This window comes from Phascolarctos cinereus, unplaced genomic scaffold (assembly GCF_003287225.1).
Source record: "Phascolarctos cinereus isolate Bilbo 61053 unplaced genomic scaffold, phaCin_HiC Scaffold_5;HRSCAF=322, whole genome shotgun sequence".
Taxonomy (NCBI): domain Eukaryota; kingdom Metazoa; phylum Chordata; class Mammalia; order Diprotodontia; family Phascolarctidae; genus Phascolarctos; species Phascolarctos cinereus.
Genome location: NW_027555958.1, coordinates 18,719,470 through 18,744,338, shown reverse-complemented (window position 1 = coordinate 18,744,338; position 24,869 = coordinate 18,719,470). Strand labels below are relative to the sequence as shown.

The 24,869-nt window shown below is 45.3% G+C and overlaps 1 protein-coding gene across 1 annotated transcript in view; it reads right to left on the bottom strand.

Annotated features, from left to right (window-relative positions):
• CUX1 (cut like homeobox 1) overlaps positions 1-24,869 on the bottom strand; it is a 395,035-nt gene that overhangs the window by 119,442 nt on the left and 250,724 nt on the right. Inside the window, 3 exon segments of the mRNA XM_021005648.2 lie at positions 16,199-16,265; positions 19,907-19,983; positions 22,758-22,881. Of these exon segments, the coding sequence (XP_020861307.1) occupies positions 16,199-16,265; positions 19,907-19,983; positions 22,758-22,881 (268 nt within the window).

Here is a 24,869-nt window from a genome sequence, read left to right as displayed (position 1 = left end):
TTTCACCTTATCTTGACACTCCTCCTTTCCACTCCTTTATCTTTTTAAATTATTGGATGTAGGACAGAATAGGAGTTCACGTGTTCTGTGTAAGACTTGCAGAAAGTCCGGCAAGCCCATAGCAGAAGTACCAGGGGTGAATTTACGCCACGCTCATCCTGAGGAGCCACTAAGCCCCCTGTGTGTCAGAAGCCAGATTCAAGAAGAAAGACTGCTTTCGGCACCAGAGGACTGCTCTTCCCCACCATCCCCCTCCCCTCCGATTAGAACGGAAGTTCCTTGAGCACAGGGCCCATCTAACTTTTGTATTTGTGTCTCTAGGCCCAGGACAGTGACTAGCACACAGTAGGTGCATAAATCCTTATTCATTTAGTCACTCTAGGCCTCAAGTCTTCTCATTTGTTAAATGATGGGGCCAAATTCCATCAGAGGATCACAAGTTTAGATGCAAAAGGCCCCGCAGAGGCCACACGGTCCGACCCCTTCATTTTACAGATAAGGAAACCGAACCCCAGGGAAGTGAAGAGTCCTGCTGGAAGTCACACAGGTGGTGAGTGTCATCAGAGACAAGATTTGAACCCAGGTCCTTTGATGCTAGAACCAAGCATCTTTTCAGTTCTGAATACTGCAAAGTCTTACTCTCTTTTCTTAATACTTATTTCCCAACCGAAATCCCCAGAACTTGAACTCTACTGAAGAAGATCGTGACTTCCTTCTGACCCGCCAACCTCTTCTAGTGCTCCAGATATAAGGGGACAGTGGTAGGGATCCAGCCACAATTTCTCTAATGACTGAGCAAGATGACCAAAGCCCACCATAGGCCCGGTGCTGCCATCAGTAACGCTCCAGACTGGCATCATGGGCAGCAGCCTCCTAGAACAGAAGCTACAGCCCACCCCTCAGAAGACTCCTAGAACATCTCTGTTGTGTCCTTTGACAGTGACCAGAAGCCATGAGACTGTGGGGTTCCATGCTTCATCTGAGGGAACAAATCTTACAGAGAAAAGACGAGATCCCAAGCTATTATCTTCTTGCACAAAGATAACCAACAGAGATATCCAGAAATGGACATTTATGCCCTAAACAAGTTCCTTATGACTCAATTTGGTTTGTGAAACAGGCAGCAGTGTATGTATTAAATGTCTGTGCTGAGAAATCCATTTCTGTGTATAGGTCTACACAATACCCATACCACTGGAATGGGGAGGTTATTTCTTACAGAACACACAACAAGAGGTAGCATAGCCAAATGGTTAAGAGAGCCAAGCCTGGAGCCAGAAAGGCCTGGGTTCAAGGCATCTCCAGCACCATGGACAAGTCCTTACATCTCACCATCTCATAGTCCCTGTCTAAGACTCTTGGTTGAAGAAAAGGTGTCAGTGTGGACAGGTAGAGTTTCCTTAACCCAGTGAAGGCACACGTCCAGTACCACCTGCCATACAACTGTGGCCACTCGGTTAGAGCTAAGCTGTCTTGGCCAGTAGATGGATGAGAACCAGCATTCGTGTTGAGCAGGAGGGGGACATGGGGGTAGGAGCCCTCAACCTGGAGTCAGGGTGAACCCCAGCTCTGACACTTACTAGCTGTCTGACTCTGGGCAAAGACACAGAACCTCTCAGGGGCTCAGTTTCCTCACCTTTAATGTGGGGATCATAACTTTTGCCCTCATAGGATCACAGACAGAGAGCTAAGGTCAATTATCTCCACTATACTGTTGAGAGGGAAACATTCTATAAATGTCAAAGCACTCTAGAAATGTGGGTTGTTATATTATTATCAGTCATCTGGATGGTATAACATTACTTGCAGGTTGCTAGCATGGTTTCTGAAATGTGAACCAAGCCTAGAGTGTGAAGTTATTATTAGTGTAATATTATTTAGAAGTAATTTCTTATTATAGTTTTTAAAAGAGCCACCGTATGTCCCCTGGATAGGAGGACAGTCCCAACTGTCCTCTTGTATCAAGTGCAGCTATTTCAGCCTGCTTTAGGCTTATTTTTTAATAGCTGAGCTCAGAGAGTTTCTAAACCTTTCAGGCACAGGTTCTTCCTGACCACGTGAGAAATGGCCTTGCCCAGTACCCTACCCTCCTCTTCACTGAAGGAGGGACACAAGAGCAGATGAGATCACAAAGAGGCCCTCCCAGACGATAACCCACAGGAGACGCTGCCAGTGTCCAGGTGGTGTCAGAGCGTGAGCCCCCTGAGAGCCAGAGCTGTGGCATATTTGTGCTTGGTGATTGACCGACGTCAACAGCCTTCCTTCCTACCTGTTTGTGAGCTGCACCCAACCTGGCATCCTGAAAGGGCATCACATTCTTCTCCTATCATGAGAAAATCTTGAACTTGAAACCGCATTTAGCCTTTCTTTAGAAATAGGAAAATACATGAAAATGTCTGCATTCTGTCAATGACAGCCTTTTCGGATCACAGAAGTGGACCTGGAAGGGACCCTAGGAGGCCACGTGGTCCAACCCCCTCATCTGACAGAGGAAATGAAAGGCAGAGAGATTTAATGACTTGCCTAAGCCAGCAGTAGCAAGAGCAGGATTCAAACCCAGGTTCTCTGAAGCAGTGCTCTCCTCCCAAGGTAACTTTTTATTTGCCATGTACTTACTTTTTAAAATAAATAACAACAGTAAGAACAGTGACATTAGCCAGCATTAATGCAGCCCTATAAGGTCTGCAAAGCACATTACAGATCCTCACTAGGTGTTGTTAATTACCTCCACTTTAGAGAAAAGTCAACTGAGGCTCCGAGAAGTTAACTGTCTTGCCCAGCAGGGTCACACAGCTAAGAATTCAAACCAAACTTGGAGTCCGGAAGACCCAAGTTCAAAAGTTGTTTTGGCCACTTGTTCATTGTGTGACCCTGGAGAAGTCCCTTAACCTCTCTCTGCCTGTATGTCCTCATGTGTAAAATGGGGATAATAACATCAGGGTTGTTGTGCTGATGAAACAAGATAAAACAGTGAAGTACTTTGCAAACCTTAAGGCACTATACAAATGCTAGCTATTATTATTATTATTATTATTATTATTATTATTATTATTATTATTATTGTTATTGCTGCTGCTGCTGCTGCTGCTGCTACTAGGTACAGAGACAATGAATGAACCAACCCCCCTCCCCAAGCAATACCAATGGGAAGGACAAGTGAGGCTGGAAGTGGATGCAGAATAAGCAAAGGGATGATCAATACAAATACACAGCAGAAGATGGATGTGATGTAAGGTAGTGAGGGGGAGGGCGAGCCTGGCAATGCCCAGTTCAGCGGGTGACTCATAGCAGGCGCCTAATGACCGAGTCTACACGTAGAAAGTCAGAATGAGATTTTTATCTGCAGGATGAATAATCCACAGGAAGTATGTGACTTCAAGGTCACATTCTAGGAGAGCAGGGGGCTTCTCTTTGGAGGCATGGTAAAAAAGATTTTTAAAAGAAGACGGAGGGGAGGCAAAACTAAGCATGCCAACTCAGTTCCAAGTGGGCCGATCTGCTTTTGTATCCCGGGCTAATTGGTTAATTTCCTCCTACATTCCCTGTGTTCATCTTCAGAGAAATGAGCTGCTCTGGCCGTGGTGGTTGAGGGGTTAATCCTGGCTGCTGGAGAATGCCCCAAGTCTGTACTCTGTTCATCAGAGCATTAAATCTGAAAGCCCCAGAGAGTCGTGTACACAGGCAGCAAGGGCGATGCTGTAACGGTCTCCATTAAAAATTCATCTCGCAGCCTTGCCACCGTCCTGGCTCTGGCTACGAGGGGAGCTGGCGGGGGAAGATGAGACACCCCATGGTCTTCCTGGCAATTGGAGACACTCCTCAACAAACAGCACCTCAGGAAGAGAATGAAAGGGCAAACAAACCGTGAAACAAATCAATGAGTTCAATTATCTCTCTCCCCTCCTTGCTTTCCTATAGGAAATGTTTCATTCTCAGGGCTGCTCTGAGGGATCCTTTAATGGTGGCCGAGAACAAGAATGCTGCCCGTTCTGGTTGGGCGTCCAGCTGCTCAGTACTGCCTTTAACGGGTCGTAGGCGGGCTCTGCCGGCCCAGGGTCACCCAGTGAAATGTCATCAGAGCCTCTCTCCTGGGCCGTCTACAGGCTTGCCACATGGAGACCACAGAAAGCTTTATGTTGGTTACAGCCACCCTCCGGGGCAGATAACACATTGCATAATTGGCTCGCGCTCAAACGCTATGGCTCCCGTAAACACTGAATTTAGATTTTAGAAGGCAGTTATTATATGGTCATTAAATTCCAATTGATTTTTTAAGGATATGTTTATCGAAACATTAACAACTGTGGAATAGCTAGAGTGAGGAGTAGGCCATCCTCATCATAGTCCTTAAATGCATGGTGACTAATTGGGATCTAAGGCTCTTGTCGCTAATGAGAATACCTGGAGGAGGGAAGGTCCTAATCCAGTATCCTCAAAATGTAAACTGAAAAAAGTCTCAACTTGGTCAAATTTGTTTTTCATCAGAATAGGCTATGTGGCCTATCCATGTCCTGCCTATAAGAGTGTGCAAAGTAACCCATGTTTTCCGTCAGCACCACCTAGCGCAAGTGCCAGGAGACTTTTGTACTCCTTGACTCTGTGGACTAATGGCCTCCCAGAGAAGTCCCTTTAAGATGCCCCAGCCCCTGAAGCCAGGGAAGGTGTGAGGAGACAGAGAGGCATACAGCCCCTCTCAGTGAAAGCCACTGGAGAGTAGGAGAGGCCCGACAAATGTACCTCTTCTGCCCTAACAAGAGGGAGGAGTCACCATCCTCCCAGGAACGAGGACTCTTAGATGTGTTGGCTGAGCTGCTGGGGGGGAGAGATCGCGGTCCCTCTCTGCTGACTCTCTTGTCATGGTCTCTGCCTTTTTAAAAAATTTCATCACTCTCTTTGGTCTTTATATTGCCTCTGTTTCCAAATATATCCTTCCCTTAGAGCCATCCCTTATAACAAAGAATAAAAGAGGTGGGGGGACAGGGTAGGGGAGGAAGCAGTTCCGAAAAACCAGCCCCCACCTCAGTGATTGTGAGAGCAAGGCCCACGGTGTACACGAAGCCTTTGCTGACTGTCCCCAGCTGCCAGGGCCCTTTGGCCTCCCTGGGCTACTGTGTCTAATACAGGTCTATGGCGTGAGAGGGAGTTTTCTATAGTTATGAAATCACAGGCCAGCCCTCAGTTCCCATCCCTCTACTTGGGTTAGTTTTCCCCTAAAAGGCTTCAGTGGTCCAAGGGATTAGGCCTGCAGGGCTGGGGAACCTGCAGCCTCTGAGATGACATGTGGCCTTCTAGGTCCTCAAGTGTGGCCCTTTGACGGAATCCAAACTTCACAGAACAAATCCCCTTGATGAAAGGATTGGTTCTGTAAAACTTGGACTTGGTCAAAAGGCTGCATCCCAGGACCTAGAATGCCACAGATTCCCCACTGCTGGATTAGGGCTTCCTGGTCGTCTAAGTATAAGGATCAGGCTTTAAGGGCCCCTCAGGCCCGACAGAGACTGAGTGAAGAAGAGATCTTAGCAGACCTAGCACTGGATGGGACTGGGAGGCCATCTGGTCAACCTTTCCTTTTACAGATAAAGAAACTGAGGCCCACAGAGGCGAAGGGATTTGTCCTGAGTCACACTGATAAGTAAGTGTAAGAAGGATGTTAACCAGGGTCCTCTGATTCCTTCCCATCCCTGATCCATAAGTAGCACAGTACCCGGCACACAGTAGGTGCTTAATAAATGTTTACTGATGGATTGATTAGTGTTCTATCTTTGCTGACTAGCCTTTTCATGCTATTGTTAAGTCAACTTCTTCTTGTTAAATATTAAATTGTTTATGAATGTCTCATTTTATTCCAATCCACAGCCCGACCAGCTGGACTGGCCCCAAAGTACAATTTTGGTCCCTTTCCAATCACTTGATCCTTCCCTATCTCTCATTAACTCATCAATCTCCTCCAGCCATTCTGACTTCTCCCTTCCAAGACATTTTTTCAAGGCCCAGGCCAGCTTATTAAGTCACAGGTGCATCTTAGACCAGCAGGGCACTTCAGTACTGCCTTCCTCCTCCACGGCTATGAATTACAATCTGCCCGGCCAGCAAAGATCTCTGGGGACCAGCCACGTCGAATTAACTACCTTTAACTCTTCTTTTTCTTCTTAAAACAAATGAGCAAACAAACAAAATTCAACCTCCAAGATACAGGGACAGCAACTAGGGAGAATGCAGGAATAAGTCAGCAATGTATCAAATAGCACTTTTAAAGAACCTACAATGTGCCAGCCATTGCAAGTACAAAGCCAAAAATGAAACCATCCCTGACCTCAGAGAGCTTACCTTCTATTGTAAATAAGTGTGCAGAAAATGTACGCCCCCCCCCAAAAAAAAATCAAGGCAAATATAGGAAGTGTTGTAAGAAAGCTTAGTTTAAGGGTCAGGAGCTTAAAGTGCACTAAGACTTTTGGGACACACTGTATCTCTTTCTTTCTTTCTTTCTTCTTTCTTCTTTCTTTCTTTCTTTCTTTCTTTCTTTCTTTCTTCTTTCTTTCTTTCTTTCTTTCTTCTTTCTTTCTTTCTCTTTCTCTCCCCCCACCCCCACCCCCAGCCTCTCTCTCTGTCTGTCTCTCTCTCCCTCTCACATTAAACATGTTTATCTACGTAAAACAAAAGTAAGTCTTGCTAGTCAGAGACTGTCTGAAAGAAATACCACAAGTCAAAACTGTCTATTAGTTGGAAGCAAATATTTCCAATTCTCTTGACTATACCAAACAGATAAATACCAAGTAGCCTGAATAGTGTGGAGCAAGGGTGCCAGCTGCCCCTGGGGTCTAGTCCCCCAGAAAGCTGGGACTTTGTCTTCTGGAAGTCACAAGGAGCTTGTCTGTCATGCTCTGGGTGGGAGAGCTTGCCTGGGTTAGGTGGGTAATAGGAAGTTATCTCTAGAGTGGGATGAAGGAAATCTTTCAGAGTCCTCTCAGGGACTGCGACATAAAAGGAGGACAACCACAAAACAATATACTACAGATAATGCTTCTACTTATAACATCTTTTTCTCAGTGGGCTGTGGATGCCCCCCCCCCCACAGAGCTGGCTGTAAATTTTTTTTTTAAAGCTTTTTGAGGTTCAAAGGCTTTCAGGTCATTTATTTTTCCCTTTGGTGCACTGTTGCATTTCTCAGGCCTGCCAAGGGTCAGATGCAGCTGGACAGGAATCCTGGGTACTCAAAAGGATTTCCAGTGGGAAGGAAAGAAATGGAGCTTTTTAAAAAATGTATTTTTTCTCCTCTTCCCACCCAGCTCCTGGCTGTAAGGAAGCCTGGCCTTGTGCAAACAGCAGCCCAATGCTGTAACTCTGGGCAGGCTCGAATAGCTCTTCTTGGGTTGCGAGCCAAAAACAAGGCCTTTGAGGGGTCTCCCATTCCAAAGCCTTTAGGTGTGCTGTTAAATAGCATGCAGGGACTGAAAACACTTCCAGTTTTCCAAAATGCACAGTTAAGCTCTTCTGGAGATAAGAGCTGTTAGAAAGAAAAAATCTATCAATATTATCCTTCCTAAGGCTCTGGACAGACGGGGGCTCTTTCTCCAAGTCCATTCCCTGTCCCAGCCATCAAAGGTTACTTCTCTTCTATTTTTAGGGAAATTATTTTAACTAGGATAATAATTATAGAAACGTGTACTGGAAGTGATGAGTCATCAAAAGGACAGGAAATAGGAAACTTTATGTCCTTAAAGGTACAGCAAATAGATGCGGCTTCATGCCACACAAGCCTGCCTTTCACATTCTACCGGGGGAAGCCACACATAAGTATAGTATGTATAGCAAAATAATTATAGGATGCCCAAGCCCAGTCAAAATTCCAAGTTCTTTTTAGCCAAAGTCCCCAGGGTCCCCCAGATGGAAAAGTACAAAAATGAAAGAAAAGTCAGCGCACTGTGGGCCAGGATTTTAAAATGATGATAATTCTTTTACCCTCTTCTGAAGCAACAGCTAAAACCCCACAAAGTATATGTTGGGGCCCAAATCATGAAAGCGATTTGAAACTTAACATAAATGACTTACTGTTACTTTTACGTGCCTTGATTAAAGTTACAGAGGATAATTTCACCAAAAAGTGTTATGATGGCAGATTCAATTCATAAATTCAATATATCTGGTGGGCGATCAAGGGTGGAGAATACAACAGACACTGTTGGACTTGGTCTATGTGTTAGCTTTATGGAATAGCTTCTTCCTTTCTTTTTTATTCCTTGTTCTAAGAGGTGGTTTTCTGGGGAAGGGACAGGGAATTATATGGAGATATGAAGGTGCCATAAAAACATATTAATATATATTTTTTAAAAATGAAAAGATAAGAAATTGTGAATGAATGTGTGAAAATAAAGTGAATGCTCACTTTCTGAAAAGATGCAGTGTTTTTGGCACGAATTTGGATAAAGCACTGGTTAAGCTGTTTATGTCAAAATGTAATGGCCCACAGCAAAAGCATGATAGAATATGGTCCAAAATTGTCTCAGGTGTCTTAAGATACCATCATTAAAGGGAAGCTATCAGATCCCTATATTTCATTGATTTTAAAAATGTTATAATTTTGCATTTAGAATTTTCATAATTATAGGTCGAATGAAATTTCATATTTTACAATTAGAATTAAGTAATGTAAATTTTAATCTGGAACATTTTTGGACATTGTACTTATTATAAGCACTTACTGACTAAATCTAAGAAAATGGGTTAAGTAGTACATTAAATTGCCCTGACCATCAGATCCCTATATTTTAAAGCACAAAATCTGGTCTCCATTCATGACCTCTGCACCAAGCAGGCTGGTTTTACCCATTCACCACTGGCCTCTTTCATCTGGGCTACCTGGGGTCACTGAGATCACAACTTCCCGGGGCCCAGCATGCTGGGCTGGGCTTGCATTCCCTTCCATAGTATTCATCTTTATGTGGTGGAGAAAGAGAGCCTGTCTTGCCTAGGGGTGCTTGTGTATGGGGAGGGGGGAAGGGAAGAGAGAGAGGGGAGAAAACCTGTGTTATATATTGTGACCAATAACACGAGGCTATTCTTCACGGCATATAGAAAACATACTCAAACCATCTGCAGTTTATTTCTTCATCAATGTCTCTTACAGATTTCGGTTCTTGAAAAAAAGAAAAAAAAAAAGCCCGGGAGCCAAGGAACCGAGCGCGAACAACTTTAAACTTGGGAAGTTTAGCTATGTGGCTATTTATGGGGGAAATGGGTTTTCTTGCAGGGAAAATCTGGGAGGAAAAAATTCTCCCCAGGCTAATGTTCGCTGGGAAACATGTAGTATTTTGGTGTGATTCAATATTTTCTTTCATCAGAGGCTCAGAAATTCAGCCCACATGTTAACAGTAATGTCAGCAGCCTACTGTATGTGTTCAGCGTGGTGTCCCTTAGCTAGCTGCTATCCGCTGGGATGGAGCAAAGAGGTGGCTCTGGAGTCCTGCTGAAACAGGGATTCCTGGGCTCCTGCGGGAGTGTGAGGAACTTGGCTGGAAAGCCCAAGGGCTCTGCAGCCACCAGAGCAGAAAGGCACATGGTTCGGGGGAAAAATGGTGGTCAAGGCTGCCCAGGACTTCATTTTGCAGCAGGCTCCGGAATGGGAGAGAAATGTTGTTTTATTAAATGTCGTGTGATTGCCATTCCTTTGCCGGGATCTCCCAATCAAGCTAATTAGATCTGCGTTTGTTAGGGGCAGAGGGGAAGCCTGGAAGCAGGATGACCCTCCAAGCAGGAGGGGCGTCTTTAAGTAGGGAAGGCAGAGCAATGCCTCTCCCCCAGCCACGCTGATCATCGGAAACCCAGAAATCCTCTTACACAACAACTGTTCTGGCAAAGCCCCCGATGTTCCAACAAATATGAAACTGTGCTCGCCATTTGTCTGAGGAATCTCTAAGCATTAATAAACATGAAGAAGAACACTTCTCCCTCCCACTCTCAATGACAGCCCCAAACAAAGACCAGCTGTATTCATCAATGGGTCCTTGTTCTGTGCATAAAGGCTAATTACATTTTACTTCAAGCCTACACATGGAAAACTTTACTGTTTCCATCTTGTCACATTCAGCTCCCGATATTCCAGCTGACAAACGGCAAGGCAAGGATCGCATACAATGAGCTTGGGGGGCTATTAACAGCTTCGATGCCTTCGACATGGGCACTCTGCTGAGTAATGGAGGCCCAGGCCGGTGGGCCCAAGGCACCCCCCACCCTGCGTGGGGTTCCTGCGACCTCCCTGGCCTTCTTCTCAGGAAGCAGCTGTCTTTGTGGGCTATGGAGTTCCTGGGATTAATCCCCACGGCTGTCCGCAGATTTCAGAAACGCTCAGCAAACTATGTTACATAAGCAAGCATCTAAGCTCTACACCTGAGAGCAGACAATTTCAGAAAATCACCAAAGAAGGAGGATGAAGAAATACTTTCTGAAACCTTCAATCTCAGCCTGAAATGTTTTAAGACAGCCTGTGAAAAGGCCTGCCTCAGGAGGTAGAGAATCTGAGAGAACCACTGAGCTCACAAAAGCATGCTTAATCTAACAAGGAATCAGAGGTAGGAAGGGCCACAGCAGATGCGCAGGAGGGAGAGGCCAGAGGTGACCGACGATGAAGTGCTGGCAGAGGCCTCAGAAGCCACGGAGGTTCAGGGTGGTCACCTAGGTAACAAGGATTTGAATTCAGGCTCCTGGACTCTTTCCACTGAGCTACACCCTATCAAGAAATAGTCTTTGACCAAAACAAAACCAAAAACATCGAGCTCCTCCAAACTTGCAATGTTCTTTTCATGGACCTCTGATTGGATCAGGCTCCCTGGAGAGAAAACTCCTTGGGCCAGTGCAGACCTGGGATTATTCTAGTCTTAAGAGTCTTGAGGGGCTGCCTGGGGTGCTGAGAGCATCAGGATCTTTTCCGGGGTCACATGGCCAGGTTGGGTCAGAAGCAGGGCTTGAATCCAGGTCTTCCTGACTAAAGCCACCTAATATCTATTACATTAGCAAATCGGTAAATCACAAACTTCAGTGTTGGCAAGGCTGTGCCAGGGGGGAAACAGGCACATCGTTATGCCCGCTGAGTAAATTTGGAAAGCAATCCATCAATCAATAGACACTAATCAAGACTTACTATGTGCCGGATACTGGGCTAAGCAATGCCACCTTTTTTGTAATGCCATCTAGCAAGACACACAAAGAGTTAAGAAACCTTCATTCCCTTGGACCCAACGGACCACACTAGTAGGACCAGACCCAAGGGATGGGGGAAAGAGACCTGGTTGTACAAAAAATATTTATAGGTGGTTAATTTTTTATAGTGAAAAAGTGAAAATACAAAATTATACGGCCAATGATGGGGGAATGTTGAATAAATGATGATATATTGGTGAAATGGAATAATCTCATGCTCCAGCAACAAACCAATATGACAAATCTAATGAAATGCAGCATCGACGACAATAATTATCGGAACGGCTCATGTTCACACGGAGCTTTAAGAGGAGCAAAGTGCTTCACAGTAGTATCCTGCTTGATCCTCACAACGCTGGGAGGTAGGGGCCTTCCTTAGCCCCACTTAAATGAGGCTGAGGGAGGGGCAGCTAGGTGGTACAGTGGATAGAGCACTGGCCCTGAAGTCTGAAGGACCTGAGTTCAAATCCAGCCTCAAACCAAACACTTGATAACTTACTAGCTGTGTGACCCTGGGCAAGTCACTTAACCCCAACTGCCTAAAAATTTACAAAAATAAAAATTAAAAAAAAAATGAGGCTGAGAGAGGCTGAACTTTCCCAAGGTCAAAAAGTTACTAAGCGGCAGAGAAAGGATTTGATCTGGAGTCAGGAAGAGGGGATGTGGTCACTGCCTGACTGTGTTATGAAAACAAAAAGATAACACCTTTAGAGGACAGTGACAGAAACAACTGGGAAGCCAGTAAGGTTAGGGGTCCAATGGGTTAGTGCACAGCAAGTAAGAATGGATTTTACATTTTATAATAAAGTTTTACTGCATTAAAAAATGTAAAAACCAATCTTGCCCCATGAGCTACTAAAAAATAACAAACAAATAGGTAGCTGAGCTGTGCCCCTGGGTTAGGAGTCGACAGCTCAGGGTGAGGGGTCAGCTCCAGCTTTCCCTTCTTCTCCATGAAGTCTTTCTGTTGCCCTCCCCAAATTCCCTTGTATCAATCTATGTTTCTAGCTGTAAACATCACATCATCTGGTTAGATTATAAACTTTCTGAGGGCAGGGTCTGTGTTTCCCTAGCACAGTACCATGGGCACATAGGAGGTACTTAACTTTGGAGACAGAGGCAGGCTTCTTTTTGTTTTTGCAACCTTGTATCAATGTCTTAAGTAAGTAGGCACTTACACGTTTGTTGGATGAAAACAAGTTAGTGTTATTCTTAGTAAATTTTATTTTTATCTAAATCTAAGTATCAAAATACAAATAGTTTATAAAGATTTTGTTAGGTGATTTTGTGTTCCTATTTGCTGAATTAAAGAAAAATGCTTTGTAAATCTCAAACATCTCTATAAATGGAACTTGTGAAAAGTCTGAGAAATTTTTTTCTAAATAACATAGGTGTAGCAAAAACGATTCAGGCGTCAGATGTTCTGATAAAAGAACAAAGGATTGATTTTTTTTTTAACAAAAAGTCAACAAAGCTCTCTAAGATAGCTGTCCCACAGTTACAAGAATAAAGATTAAACAGAGAGAAAAAAACCCAGAACATGAAACCCTGGGGTTTTGTCAGTTGCTCAGGCAGAAGAGAGAAAAGAAATCTAGAAAATGGGGAACTTTAAGTGAAGCACCCAATTTTGGGCACACGGACCTCAGTGAAGTGAGCAGAGCGAGGAGAATCATGAAAGCAGACAGAACAGGGACAAATAAAGACTTAAGAACTGTCCAAGCCAATGGCCAGCCATGGTCAGTCCCAGAGGGCTGGGGAGGCTTGATAGTGGCCTCCATTTCTGGATGTGGTCAACATAAAATTTGTTTTTACTCGACTACGTATGTTTGTTACAAGGTCCCCCTCAACACACTCAGTGGGGCTGGGGGAGGCGGGAGGGAGAGAAAACAGAGGTTTGTTCTTTGAAAAACAGTAACATTTAATTTAAAAGTGATCACTAATAGGACATCTTATGGAAAATCTATCACGCTCTCAAAGAAATATGGACACACAGACCCTGGTCTAGAAAAGCCGTAATATTTTGACTCCAAGAACTGATAGCAAAAACTCATGGTCCATGAGGAGGGATACTGCCTTGGGATCCCCAAATATGGCTCTCCTGCAGACGAATGGAAGCTCCCAAATAGCACAGCTTTCTTTCTTTCTTTCCTTCTTTCTTTTTAAAATAATCATCATCACCTGAAGAAGTATTTGGTACAGAGAACTCCCAGGGGAGGAAATTCTCTCTACCAACACAAGCTGCCACCTTCTCTACAACACATAAGCCCTTGAGAGTTGTCCAGAGCACTGAGAAGTTAAGTGACTTGTCTAGGGTCACACAGCCAGTATGTGTCAGGTAGGCCTTCAACTCAGGTCTTCTTTGGTGAGGTACGTGGCACATATTAAGCGCTTAAGAAATGTTTATTAATTCTAGGCCAGCCCTCTATCACTACACCCTGCTGCCCCTCACAGAGTCCACACTTAATAAGTGCCTGATGACTCAACTGATTTTCATTCTAGCTCTGGCCCTAACTTTTCCGCTAATCTTTAGTGAGTCAGTCAATAAACATTTATTAAATGCCTGCTGTGTGCTAGGCACTGTGCTAAGCACCCAGGATACAAAGAGTGACTTCCTGCCCTCAAGGAGCTCACTATCTAATGGGGAAGACAACATGAAAACAACTCTGTCCAAATGAGCTACTGATGGGGTAAATGGGAGAGAGCCAACAGGGGGAAGCCTGAGAATGAAGGGGGAATCCAAAAAGGCTTCCTGGAGCAGGTGGGATTTCAGCTGGCTCTTGAAGGAGTCCCAAAGAGCTCTGGTTCCCTGATTTTTATTGTTTATTCCAGCCTCCAAATTCCACAATTCAACGATTCCATATAACTTAATTAACCAGCAAAGCCAATATTCAAATGAGGTTCTATCATGTGGTCTCTCCTTAGATAGTGAGCTCCCTGAGGGCAGGAAGTCACTCTGAATATTCCTCGGTGCTTAGCATAGTGCCTAGCATCTAAATTCTAAAAATTAAGTGCAAATAATCTGAGCGTACATTTAGGTTATGCTTCTGCGAGAATAAATAAAGCATAACTCAAACAGGCAATCCGATCCTGGCCGCCGCAGTGAGATCAAAACAACCTGTTTTGATGAAGCCTGGAAACGTACACACAAAAATCCAGATACGCCACCTCTGCCGAGGGGACCTTCCCCTTCCTCACTTCCACCTTGTTACTTCCCTGCTCCAAAAGCCCCAGGGGCTCCCCGTTGCCCCCAGGACAGAAACAATTCCTTCTCCCATCTCTGAGCCTTTGCCCCAGCTGTGCCCCATGCCTAGAATGCCCTGGTAGCCTCCTTCAAAGCGCACTTCAAATACCACTACCTACTTCAGCCTTTCCTGATTCTCCCAGCCCCAGATGCCCTAACTTCACTTGTCTCTGTGTTGTTGAGCTTGTGTCTCTTCTATAGAATGGAAGCTCCCTGAGGGCAGGGACTGTTTTGTCAGTCTTTGCATCTCCAGAGGCTAGCAAAGGGCCTGGCCCACCACAGGCACTTCAGAAGTGATGGTGGATGATGGAATTCCATTCAAGGAGCCTTTAATAAGCATCCCTTCTAGGTGTCAGGTGCCATCCTAGATCCTGGACACAAGGCAGACACAGAGAAGGCACAAGGGATCGGCCAAGCCCATTTGAGCAGGCAGGAGTACTGCCTGGAGGCGTCAGGAAAGGCCCAGGCAGGAGATGGGACCCTCGGCAGAGGGACTGTGAAGGGGCTCGCCGGCAAAAGAGTGACCTTTCTGTTGGCTCCTCCAGGCTTCCTGGGAGGACAGTGACCTGGTCAGACCCACACTTTAGGAGTGTCGAGCTGGCACCTGTGTTGATGGTGGCTTGAGAAGGCGAGAGCCTCCAGGCAGGAAGAACAATTGAGGGGCTGGGCCTAAACCAGGGGGTGCCCGTTGGCTGGAGAGCACGAGACAAGGCATGGAGGTATGTCACAGGGAAGTCATGAGGTGCGAGGGCCGCCGCATGGCTCGGGCGCCAGCTGCTACGCTCTGCCCTGGGCACACAAAGACAAAAATGAAAACATTCCCGGTGCCCGAGGAGTTTACATCCAACTGAGGCAAAGCGATATGGAGGCAGATAAGTTAATTAATATAAAATACCTACAATGTGAGAAGTGACCAGCACCTCCTCATGTCCCCTCGGGGCGGACGGGCCAATGCGGGCCCAGAACGTGCTGAAGGAAACAGACAGACACACAGAAAGGATGATTATTCTCATCCCAAGGTGTCTTCCCTTGGATGGAATCACAGACGCAGTCTTTCTGTTGAGTAGAGAGGCCCACCGCCACATGCAAAATAAGCTACAAGTGACATAAATGTGATCGACTCAGGATCACAGTGGCCTGGATTTGGAGCTGGAAGGGGGCCTTCATCTAGCCCACCTCCCCTTCTCCCCTAGTTTATTATAAAGAAACTGAGGCCTTCTCAGGAGCACCATGGTGCTGGAGGCAGAGAAAATGGGTTCAAATCCTGCCTCTGACACTGACTCCCTGGGTGACCTTGGATAAGTCCCTCCACCTTCCTGGGCCCCAGTTTACTCATCCGTAAAATGAGAGTGTCTCGTCTGAGGTCCCTTCTAGCTCTGGACATCTGGTGCTATCCGCTGAACAAAACAGGACACATCTGCACACATCACACGGCAACCTTCAGAGTCTGACCACCTTCCTGGTTGCCTCTGACCCTCTCCTGGAGTGGCCAGGCTGGGTGATGACTAAGAAAAAGAACTCTATCCACTCAACCATCACGGGAACCAAGGGACCCTCGTGAACATCCTCGGCCCCAGTGCGCAGGCTGGGTCGTCACGGCATCACACAAGCCAAGAGCCTCCCAGTCCAGGCGACGCTCCCGCCCTCCAAACCCAACAGAGCAAGCGCGCAACGGCAAGGCAGGAGAAGAGAGACATCCGTGGGCACAAACGCCCATCAAGGGCAACAGGAAGCCTGCAGGGACAAGGCGGCGGGCAAACTTACTTTGCAGTAGTTTCTTCATCATATTTGGTTTTCAGGTCAAATAATTCTGTTCGAGTTTTTTCCAGGGCTGAAAGGCAGAACACAAACAGATGAAATTTGGAACAGTGGCTTCTAACTGCTAAATTCAAATACAAACTCCTTTTTCCTCCCTTTACTGGGTGTTCTACCTGTCAAGTAAAACTCGGGACTTTGCTGTTTTGGTTTTTTTTTTTTAAATCAATTACATTTCTTGGTTTTTTGGGTTTTTTTTTTTTTGCAGGGCAGGAGGGCTGGGGTGGTGGTGGTGGAGTTTGCATGATTTCATAAAGGCCTTTCCAGATTTCTTGACATTCTCCATATTTTTTGGCCATAAAGGCATCACAGTATTCCATTACATGCATGTATCACACTTTATTAATTATTCCCCAGTAGTTAGACATTGACAGCTTGCTTCCAGTTTTTCATAAACTACAAAAAATGCCCTTATGAAAATCTTTGAAAAGATAGATAGCCTTTTATTTTTGATAACTTCTTTCAGGGAAAAGTCATAAAAACAGAAATAATTATTGGGTGGAAAAGTATGATTACATCTATAACTTTTGCTTCACACTGTCATATCAGACTCTAAAAGACTTAAGGAAGGGGCAGCTAGGTGGTGAAGTATAGCACCAGTCCTGGAGTCAGGAGGATCTGAGTTCAAATCCAGCCTCTGACACGTGATACTTACTAGCTGTGTGACCCTGGGCAAGTCACTTAACCCCACTGCCTAGTGAAAAACAAAAACAAACTTAAGGAGTAATGTGTGTACTTGTTTGACCACAACCCTGCCAGCACTGAGCTTTCGTGGCTCTGTTTATTTCTGCTAAGTTGATAGGGTGTGAAGGAGTGTCTCCAAGATTTTATTTGCATTTCTTTAATAGTGACCATTTTTTCAAATGTTTATTAATAACCTGTGTTTCCTTTCTTAAAACCTGCACATATCCTCTGATACTTTATCTACTATAGACTGGGAGTTACCTACATAAATTTTTAAACACTTTTTTGTATTTTGATATGAAGGCTTTATATGTCATATTTATCATAATTATTTTGCAATTATTTTTTCTTTTAAAAAATTACACATTTTTCATTGTATAGATTTACTTTCAATGTAAACAAGCACATTTATCTTGTCTCTAATAATTCCTTTTATATGAGGAATAGGAAAAAACTATCATCTTTCCTCCATCATTCACATAAGTACAGTATTCCATTTCCCTCCATATTTTTGATGGCTCTTATGCTGAAGTTTAGTATCCGGCTGAAATCTACTGAATTACATGGTGGGAAATGGACATCTCAATACATTTCTCACTGCCGTGCAGCCCAAATTTCCCAATTACGTTTGTTGAATAATGAATCTCATTTTAATGAACTCACTTTTCACATTACATAAGTTAAATCAATCACTAATTCTGAATAAGTATTTGACTGAACGTCTAGAGTATTTATTCTCTTGTACTGAGCTATTTCTTTATTTTCCCCAGTATCAGATAATTTTGATGAGAAATACTCTGTAATATATTTTAAAGTTTAGTCATGCAAAGTCCCCTCATCAGCTCCCCCTCCCCCTGCCCCAGTCTAATCCTTTTTATAGTCTTTTCTACTTTAATTTTTTCATGGAAATTATGATTTTATCCAGCACTACAGAGAAAACTCTTGGTATTTTGACTGACACTGTGTCAAATATGTACATTTAGGGAGTACTGTCCCTTTGACTATATAATTCTACCTATCCTTGAACATCTAATTAATTAGGTCTTCCATATATGAGGAAAATTGATGGAGAAGGGACTAGAATCCTGATGGAGCCTTAGAAGCGGGGATGGAAAAGTTAGAGCATTTTATGAACTGAAATTCATTTAACTCAAACATAGTTACAAAGCAAGTCTAGCTGCATTGGCACTAGTATACAAGTCACTATCTATCATGTTTTAAAAATTAACTATGAAAAAAATTTCACATCACCTTTTTGGAGACAGCTTCTTCAGACTATTAAAGGCTTGCTATTAGCAGTTTCCTGAAGCCTAATTCATAGCAACCGGAGTTCTGTTGCCACAGGTAATGTATTATCAAAGTGTTTTGGGAGACAATTTGGAACAATTCATGAAAATGTACAAAATGATCCGTACCCTTTCATCTGGTGATCCCACTCACGACTGGGTTTATATGCCAAGGAAGTAGAGGGAGGGAAGGAAGAAGGGAGAGAAAAAGATAGATAGAGACTATCTATATAAAAACACTGACAGTAGCTTTGTCGATAAAAGTCAAAAACTGGAAACAAACCATGTACCTAATGAGGGGGGAAAGGCTCTACCAAACCAGCCCAGATGCATGTAATGGAATAAATGCTGTTATACTTCATGAAATGACAAATACAAAAAACTCTGATCAATATGGAAAGACACGATCTGAAGTGATGCAGAAGGAAGCCAGGATAAGCAAAAGGAAAATCCAGAGAACAGTTATAAATCTGTAAACGAGGACAACAATGTAACCAGGGACCAATAAAGCACAACAGATCCCAGCTCCGCCCCGTCCAGCACCGGAGCGCCTGAAGGCCGTGTGGCAGCTTAGCCCGGTCCCAGTTCCTATTCTGGTTTGCCCCTTAGTGGGGCACAGCCTTTGGACAGGTTTTATTGTGGTGACATTGACGTTTGCCTGTTTGTGGTGAAACCCAACTTATCCATTCAAAGAATTAAGTTAGGGGGCAGATAGGTGGCACAGTGAAGAGAGCATAGGCCCTGGAGTCAGGAGGACCTGAGTTCAAATCCAACCTCAGACACATTAACGCCCACTAGCTGTGTGACTCTGGGCAAGTCACTTAACTCCAGTTGCCTCAAAAACCCCAAAAAACAAAAATAAAGAATTAAGTAAAATTGGAATTCCTGCCACTCAAAAAGCAGCACTAATGGTGATGATGGCAATCACAGATATTCACATCCCACCTGATGGGCCACAGAGGCAACGCGTGAGCCATCTCTTCCACCCCCTCAGAACCAATCTGTGAGGTGCCTATTTACAATGATTATTTTCCCCATTTTACACAGAGGAAGACCGAGGCTCAGACAAGTTAGAGGACTTGCCCATGGTCACAAAGCCAATCACGTCAGAGGCAGGATCTGAACCCGGGTCTCCTTGCCATCAGGACATCTGCTCCCTCTCCTAGAGACCTCCCTCCGTGTCATCGTCCTCAGAGTCATTGGAATAAGGGTAGAAAGAATAACACTGTTCCTGGGGGACGAGGAGAGGGAATGTGCAAGGAGGGGCTGTCCCACCTCTGTATTAAAGCTCAGCGTAATCTTTACTGGAAATGCCTGCAATTCAATGCAGTTACATTCAGCAGACACAAATGAAGTTTCTCCTGTGTGCTGGGTACTGGGCTGGGTGCTGGGGATACGGGACCCAAAGGAGCAGTCCCTTCCCCTACGGAGCTTATGGGCCATGGGGGAAGGCAGTGACATCATTCAGGGACCAAAGAGGGACCGCAGCAGGTCTCTGTTCAGCTCCTACCACGACAACTCCTCAAAGCTGGGGTGAAGGAGAGAATTAATGCCAAAGCCTTCCACTGGCAGGAAAGACTCTTACTAGAGGGCAGGGGAGAGAACACAACCATCATCATTTCTGCTCTTTTCCCAGACCCCCCCATCAGAGCACAAATCTAAGGTTAAAGGAAATAAAAGAGCAAACCTGTCTGCAAAGTTTGAACTTTATGCTCTGCTTCCTCCAGCTTGGAGGCGGTAGACATCTGTGTTTCTTGCAACTTTCTGAAAAAAAGGAAGAGAATGAAGCCAAATTGATGATCGTGTTTACCAAGGTGAATGCATGGTGTGCTTGTGAGCTGCAGTGATCAGCTATCTCAACTGCAATCATGCAGCTGGCGCCAGCCCCTCTACAAAATACCTGCAGGAAATCAGCACACCATCCCATCGTCTTTCATGTCGGGGGGGCCTGCTCATTAATGATTTCAACCAGGCGCCCGTGTGCTCTGGGTTGCCCACTGCACCACGCGAGGCGTGGGGCATCTTACCTATGGAGGAAGACATCAGGATGCGAGCTTGGCCCAACAGAACCTGCTCTTGAAAAGCCAGGCCTAGTTTTAAAAACTTGCTTCTGGGCCCACTGGCATCCCAGGTGAGCACCAGGAGAAAGAACTTGCCCACCCAGGGAAGGAAGTGGTGGCTGGGTAAAATAGCTCTTCTTAGGATGGCCGGGGGGGGGGATTTCTAATCGCCCTCCACAGCCATGCATCTCAGCACCACTCCTTCCTTATCTGGGGTGAGGGCTTAGGGAGTCTAGTTCAGACAATATGGTCCAAGCCCTGCTATTGTGATGGAGGGAGCAGAGACTGGATGGTGGAAGGGCCTGGGCAGAGCGGGTGCCACTGGGACCAAGCCCCCTCATTAGACAGATGAGGGGGGCGAGGCAGTGAGACTTCTAACTCAAGTTCTTGGACTTCCAATCCCTGGAGCTCTTAGCCTCAAATCTGCCTGTTTTGTAGAGTTACCTTTGCTAATTTCCTGGGGTTAAGTTTGAGAGCTGTTTTAATTTGCATATCCATGAATGACTTGAAGCATATGAGAAGGTAGCTCCCTTCTCTTCTTTGGAGAGGTAGGGGACTACAGGTATGTAACAATACATACAATGCCACACTTTCTGGATACACTGGGTGCTGAACTGGCCCCTCCCCCTTATCATTATCATTATTGTTATTGTTACTATTATTTCTTCTTTTAAACAATGCATAGTTCATAGGCAATGTGAAGTTGGGGAAACATTGGGAGGTGTAGGTGGCATAAAGACAAAACATATCAATGACAATTTGTTTACAAATAAGAGTTCTCTAATCAGACTGTCCCTTCGACAGTCTTTCGCTGACATATCCATGTGGACCCAATGTCAGAGCAAGAAGGGAGGGGACCACTAGGAGACACTTACTCCAACTCTCTTCAGTTTTTTGCCTTCCTCCCTTCCTTTCTGTCTAGACCTGTGTTTCCACTGGCATAGGGAACTTCTGGGATTCCCGTCTCTGCAACAAGCGTTTGGGCGTCACAATGGATGACGTCCCAAGCACACATAAGTTTGAATGCTTTCAAGTGGAACGTCCAAGGAAAACTGCGATCTGCCCAAAGCAGCCCCTGCCTCCTGGCTGTTAGGTACCTAGGGAATGGAATCCGTGGGAATCAATCTGGACTTTCAGGAGAATCACTCCATTCTCCCCGGAGCTGAACTCAAGTTTCTCCAACATATGTATTGTATATGCAGTTCCCTGGATTGGGTAGGGCGTCAGTCTTAATCTAATTACATGTTTTCTTTTTAATCAAGCACTTAAAAATATTTCCTGTCGCTCAATCAAGTTAAGGGAGAAGTTTTGGGTTTGTGGGAGGGTTTTTTTTAAATTCAAATTTCTGTAATTTTTAGCGGCTTCTACAATTCAGCTCTTTTGATTTGAGGAAATATGAATCTCCATCCCATGAGATCAGGGGCTCTTAAGCATTTCTGCATCATAGTCCCTTTGGCTTTAGGGAGGCCTACGGACCCCCTCCCTCAGAACTACAACAGATCACAAAGGAATCCAATCACATTGAAAAGTAGGTAGCTAAAAAACCCTTCCTTCCAAAAAAACAAACCAGTTCACTGATGCCACCCCCAGGTTAGGAACCCCTGAAAAATGGTTACTTTTAAAAACAATTCTCCCTTCCTTCTTTCATCTGTGAGTGGGTGGGGAAAGGTGGGTCAAATTCAACCAGTCACACACAAGCTTCCTCCCACCCCAAACACACACATAGAGTACCCTTCCCCCACTTCCATCAACAAAGTGACTTAACTCACCCCAGGCCCAGAACTAACTCTATTATACACTTGAAAGGCCGAGCATTAAGGCAAACAGGAGAAAACTACATGAGGGTCCTAGCCTATTCTGAGCTGGGCACATACAAGTGAATTGTTTTCTGATTTACTGGAAAAGAAATGTCATCAAAATTCAGAGGTCGACCTCAGTCCCAGAGCTTACTACAATGAAATAACTACCAGGAAACTGCTATTCTCCCAATTTCCTTGGACTATTATTTCAATTTATGGTGGAATTGTGGGAAAATGTGACCAAGACTCATGCCCTTCAGGGCCCATCAGCAAAGGGGAAGAAATATGACAGCTGGTACCATGCTTTGTAGGCTGTCCCGACTCCCCCAAAAGAAGAAAGGGAGGCTAAGATGAGTCTGGGAGCTCGCAGGATTTTCATTCATGACCTGGTTTGGTTTCTCCAGATTCACTTTCATAGCTGCCTTGCTGAGTGTCAAAGTTGGCTGGAAAATGACTTTGTATGAAAAACCAGAGAGGGCCAACGCCTGGGTAGTTCCCTTCCTCCACCCAAGGAAGAGTCCTGCTGGTAACAGCAAGTAGGAGGCCAGGCCCCCTGCTCTGCTGGGTGTGCACACACACAGGCACACATACACGCACACACACACACACAAAACCACATGCCGAGGCACGCCCGTGAGCACACGCACACACAAGCTGATGCACCCCCACGTACACTCACCTCTCCTTCTCTGCAAAGTCATTTTGTAACTTCTGCTCCTTCTCAAGAGCTATGTTCTCTGCTTGGTTCTTCAGGGTCTGCTCATATTCCCGGATTTTCTCTTTAAGTGCTTTGATCGTGACCTCTAGAAAAGGGAGGGGAAAACTCAGGTTAGAGAGATGCCTGCCAGTCCTGCTCCACACGCTCTAGAAGCAGCCGGAGGCCATGCAGCTGGCCTGCTCCCTGCATTGGAAACCTTCCCTCTTCGACTCTGACATAAAATCGATGGCTATGAGTCCCTTTGGAGACCTTTTACTCCCTAAATGTTAAATTGAACTTTAAGTGTTTAGGTTGAGCAGGATCAATGGATTTTGCTGGGAAGGAGAACTCAGGTTTCTCTAACACAAGTAGAGGAAAAAAAAAATCAATGGTAAAATATAATATCATCTTATCGATGAGTCTTAAATTAGCTCCCTCTAGATTAATACAGTCCGAGTGTGGGCTTCACTCTGTGCTTAAAACAAGAAGAGCCTGGCTGGTTCCTAATGCTGCGCTCAAGAAGAAAGCCGCAGCGTTTGGATGGTGGTGCCTTCCACCAGCCGAATTCGTTTTTCTGAATGTGGGCGACATCATGGTGAAGCTTCACAGGTGATCTGGGCTGGCTGGGCTCCACCTGAGCTCCCCAGTGACACATGAGTGAGCACAGCAGCAGGGAGGCCACCCGCCATAAGAAGCTCCAAAACGCACTTTCACAGCCATCTTACTGAGTGTCAAAGTTCACCAGTCAAGACACAAGGGTGGGCAGAGCTGCTGCAATGTAAGCAGGGAAAATGGGCCCACCATTAGGGAATGGGTGAGATGGGGAGAAACTGGAAGTGTCACCTAAGATAAGGTGAAGAAAGAGGCAACCATGGTAGGAAGGAGAAACACCAAGCAGATTCCACTTCCCCCAGACCAGGGAGCTGGCCTGCCCACATCTGCACCCCGAGAGGCCTGGATGGGAAATGTAGCAATAGCAATTCCACATTTACACCTTCTATCAGGACAAATGGGAATGAAGACTTGATGAGCAATTCAGGCTTAGTCTATGCACCCAGAAAGTTCATCCTGTGATCATAGCCTGAGAGCTGGAAGGGACCTTAGAGGTCACCCCACACTCCTTTGAGGAAACTGAGGTCTGGAAAAGTGAGAGTGCCTTCCTCAGAGCTTCACAGGAAAGATCCTGAGATCACAGCCAGGAGCTGAGGACCTTAGCATCCACAGAGGCTAACTCCCTCATTTCACAGGTAAGGAAACTGAGGCCCAGAGAGGTCCCTTGACTTTCCCAAGGTCATCCAACCACTAAGTGTTTGAGGTGGTATCTGAATTCAGACCCTCCTGACACCAAGCCTAGACATTATTCACTCTGCCACCTTGCTTCCTTCCAACAGGATGGTGCAAGGGTGAGATCTAATGATCTGTTCTTATCTGTAGACAGAGGTTAACTCCAAGGTTAAAGCTGGGTCTGTGCTCTAAATACGAACCTTCTACTGACTTCTCCCAGATGTGTAAAGTGGCCCACTTAAGCTGCTCAGGTAACCAGTCCACAGGCCATCAATGTTTTAAGCCAACTGACCACGCAATTAATAGTCACAGCTCTTCACTGATAAAAGCTATCGCCTTTCTTGGCCAAAAGAAGGATCAAGTTTTACTTACAGGAAAAACCATCTGGGGAGTTTCTGGGGGAAAGAAGGGGGAGATGGCCATTTCCTCTTCTTTTGGTATTTCTGGTCTACGAGACGTGCGCTGGAAGGCTGGGCAGTGGGAACATCTCCGAAAGAGGCTCTTCTCTGAGCAGGGTCACATGTCTTGGGGAAATGGTTCTGATGGGAAGCACTAAAAATGGTCACCTCTGTGACACACGTAGCCCCGGGAGCACCTCAAGAGAACTGGGCCAAGACTACCTTCTGCAGAGCAGGGCCTGAACCTGCACAGGTGCCCCCGGGAGCCCCGCTGGCATCATCCCCAATTTAGTTTCATGGACTTGTGACTTCACTGGAGGAAGCCAGTAGCACCTGTCAAGGTAGATCTGAAACTTCTGCACTCTGGTTTTTAGAAAGTGGCCTGAGATGACGAGAGATGAAGTGACTTCCT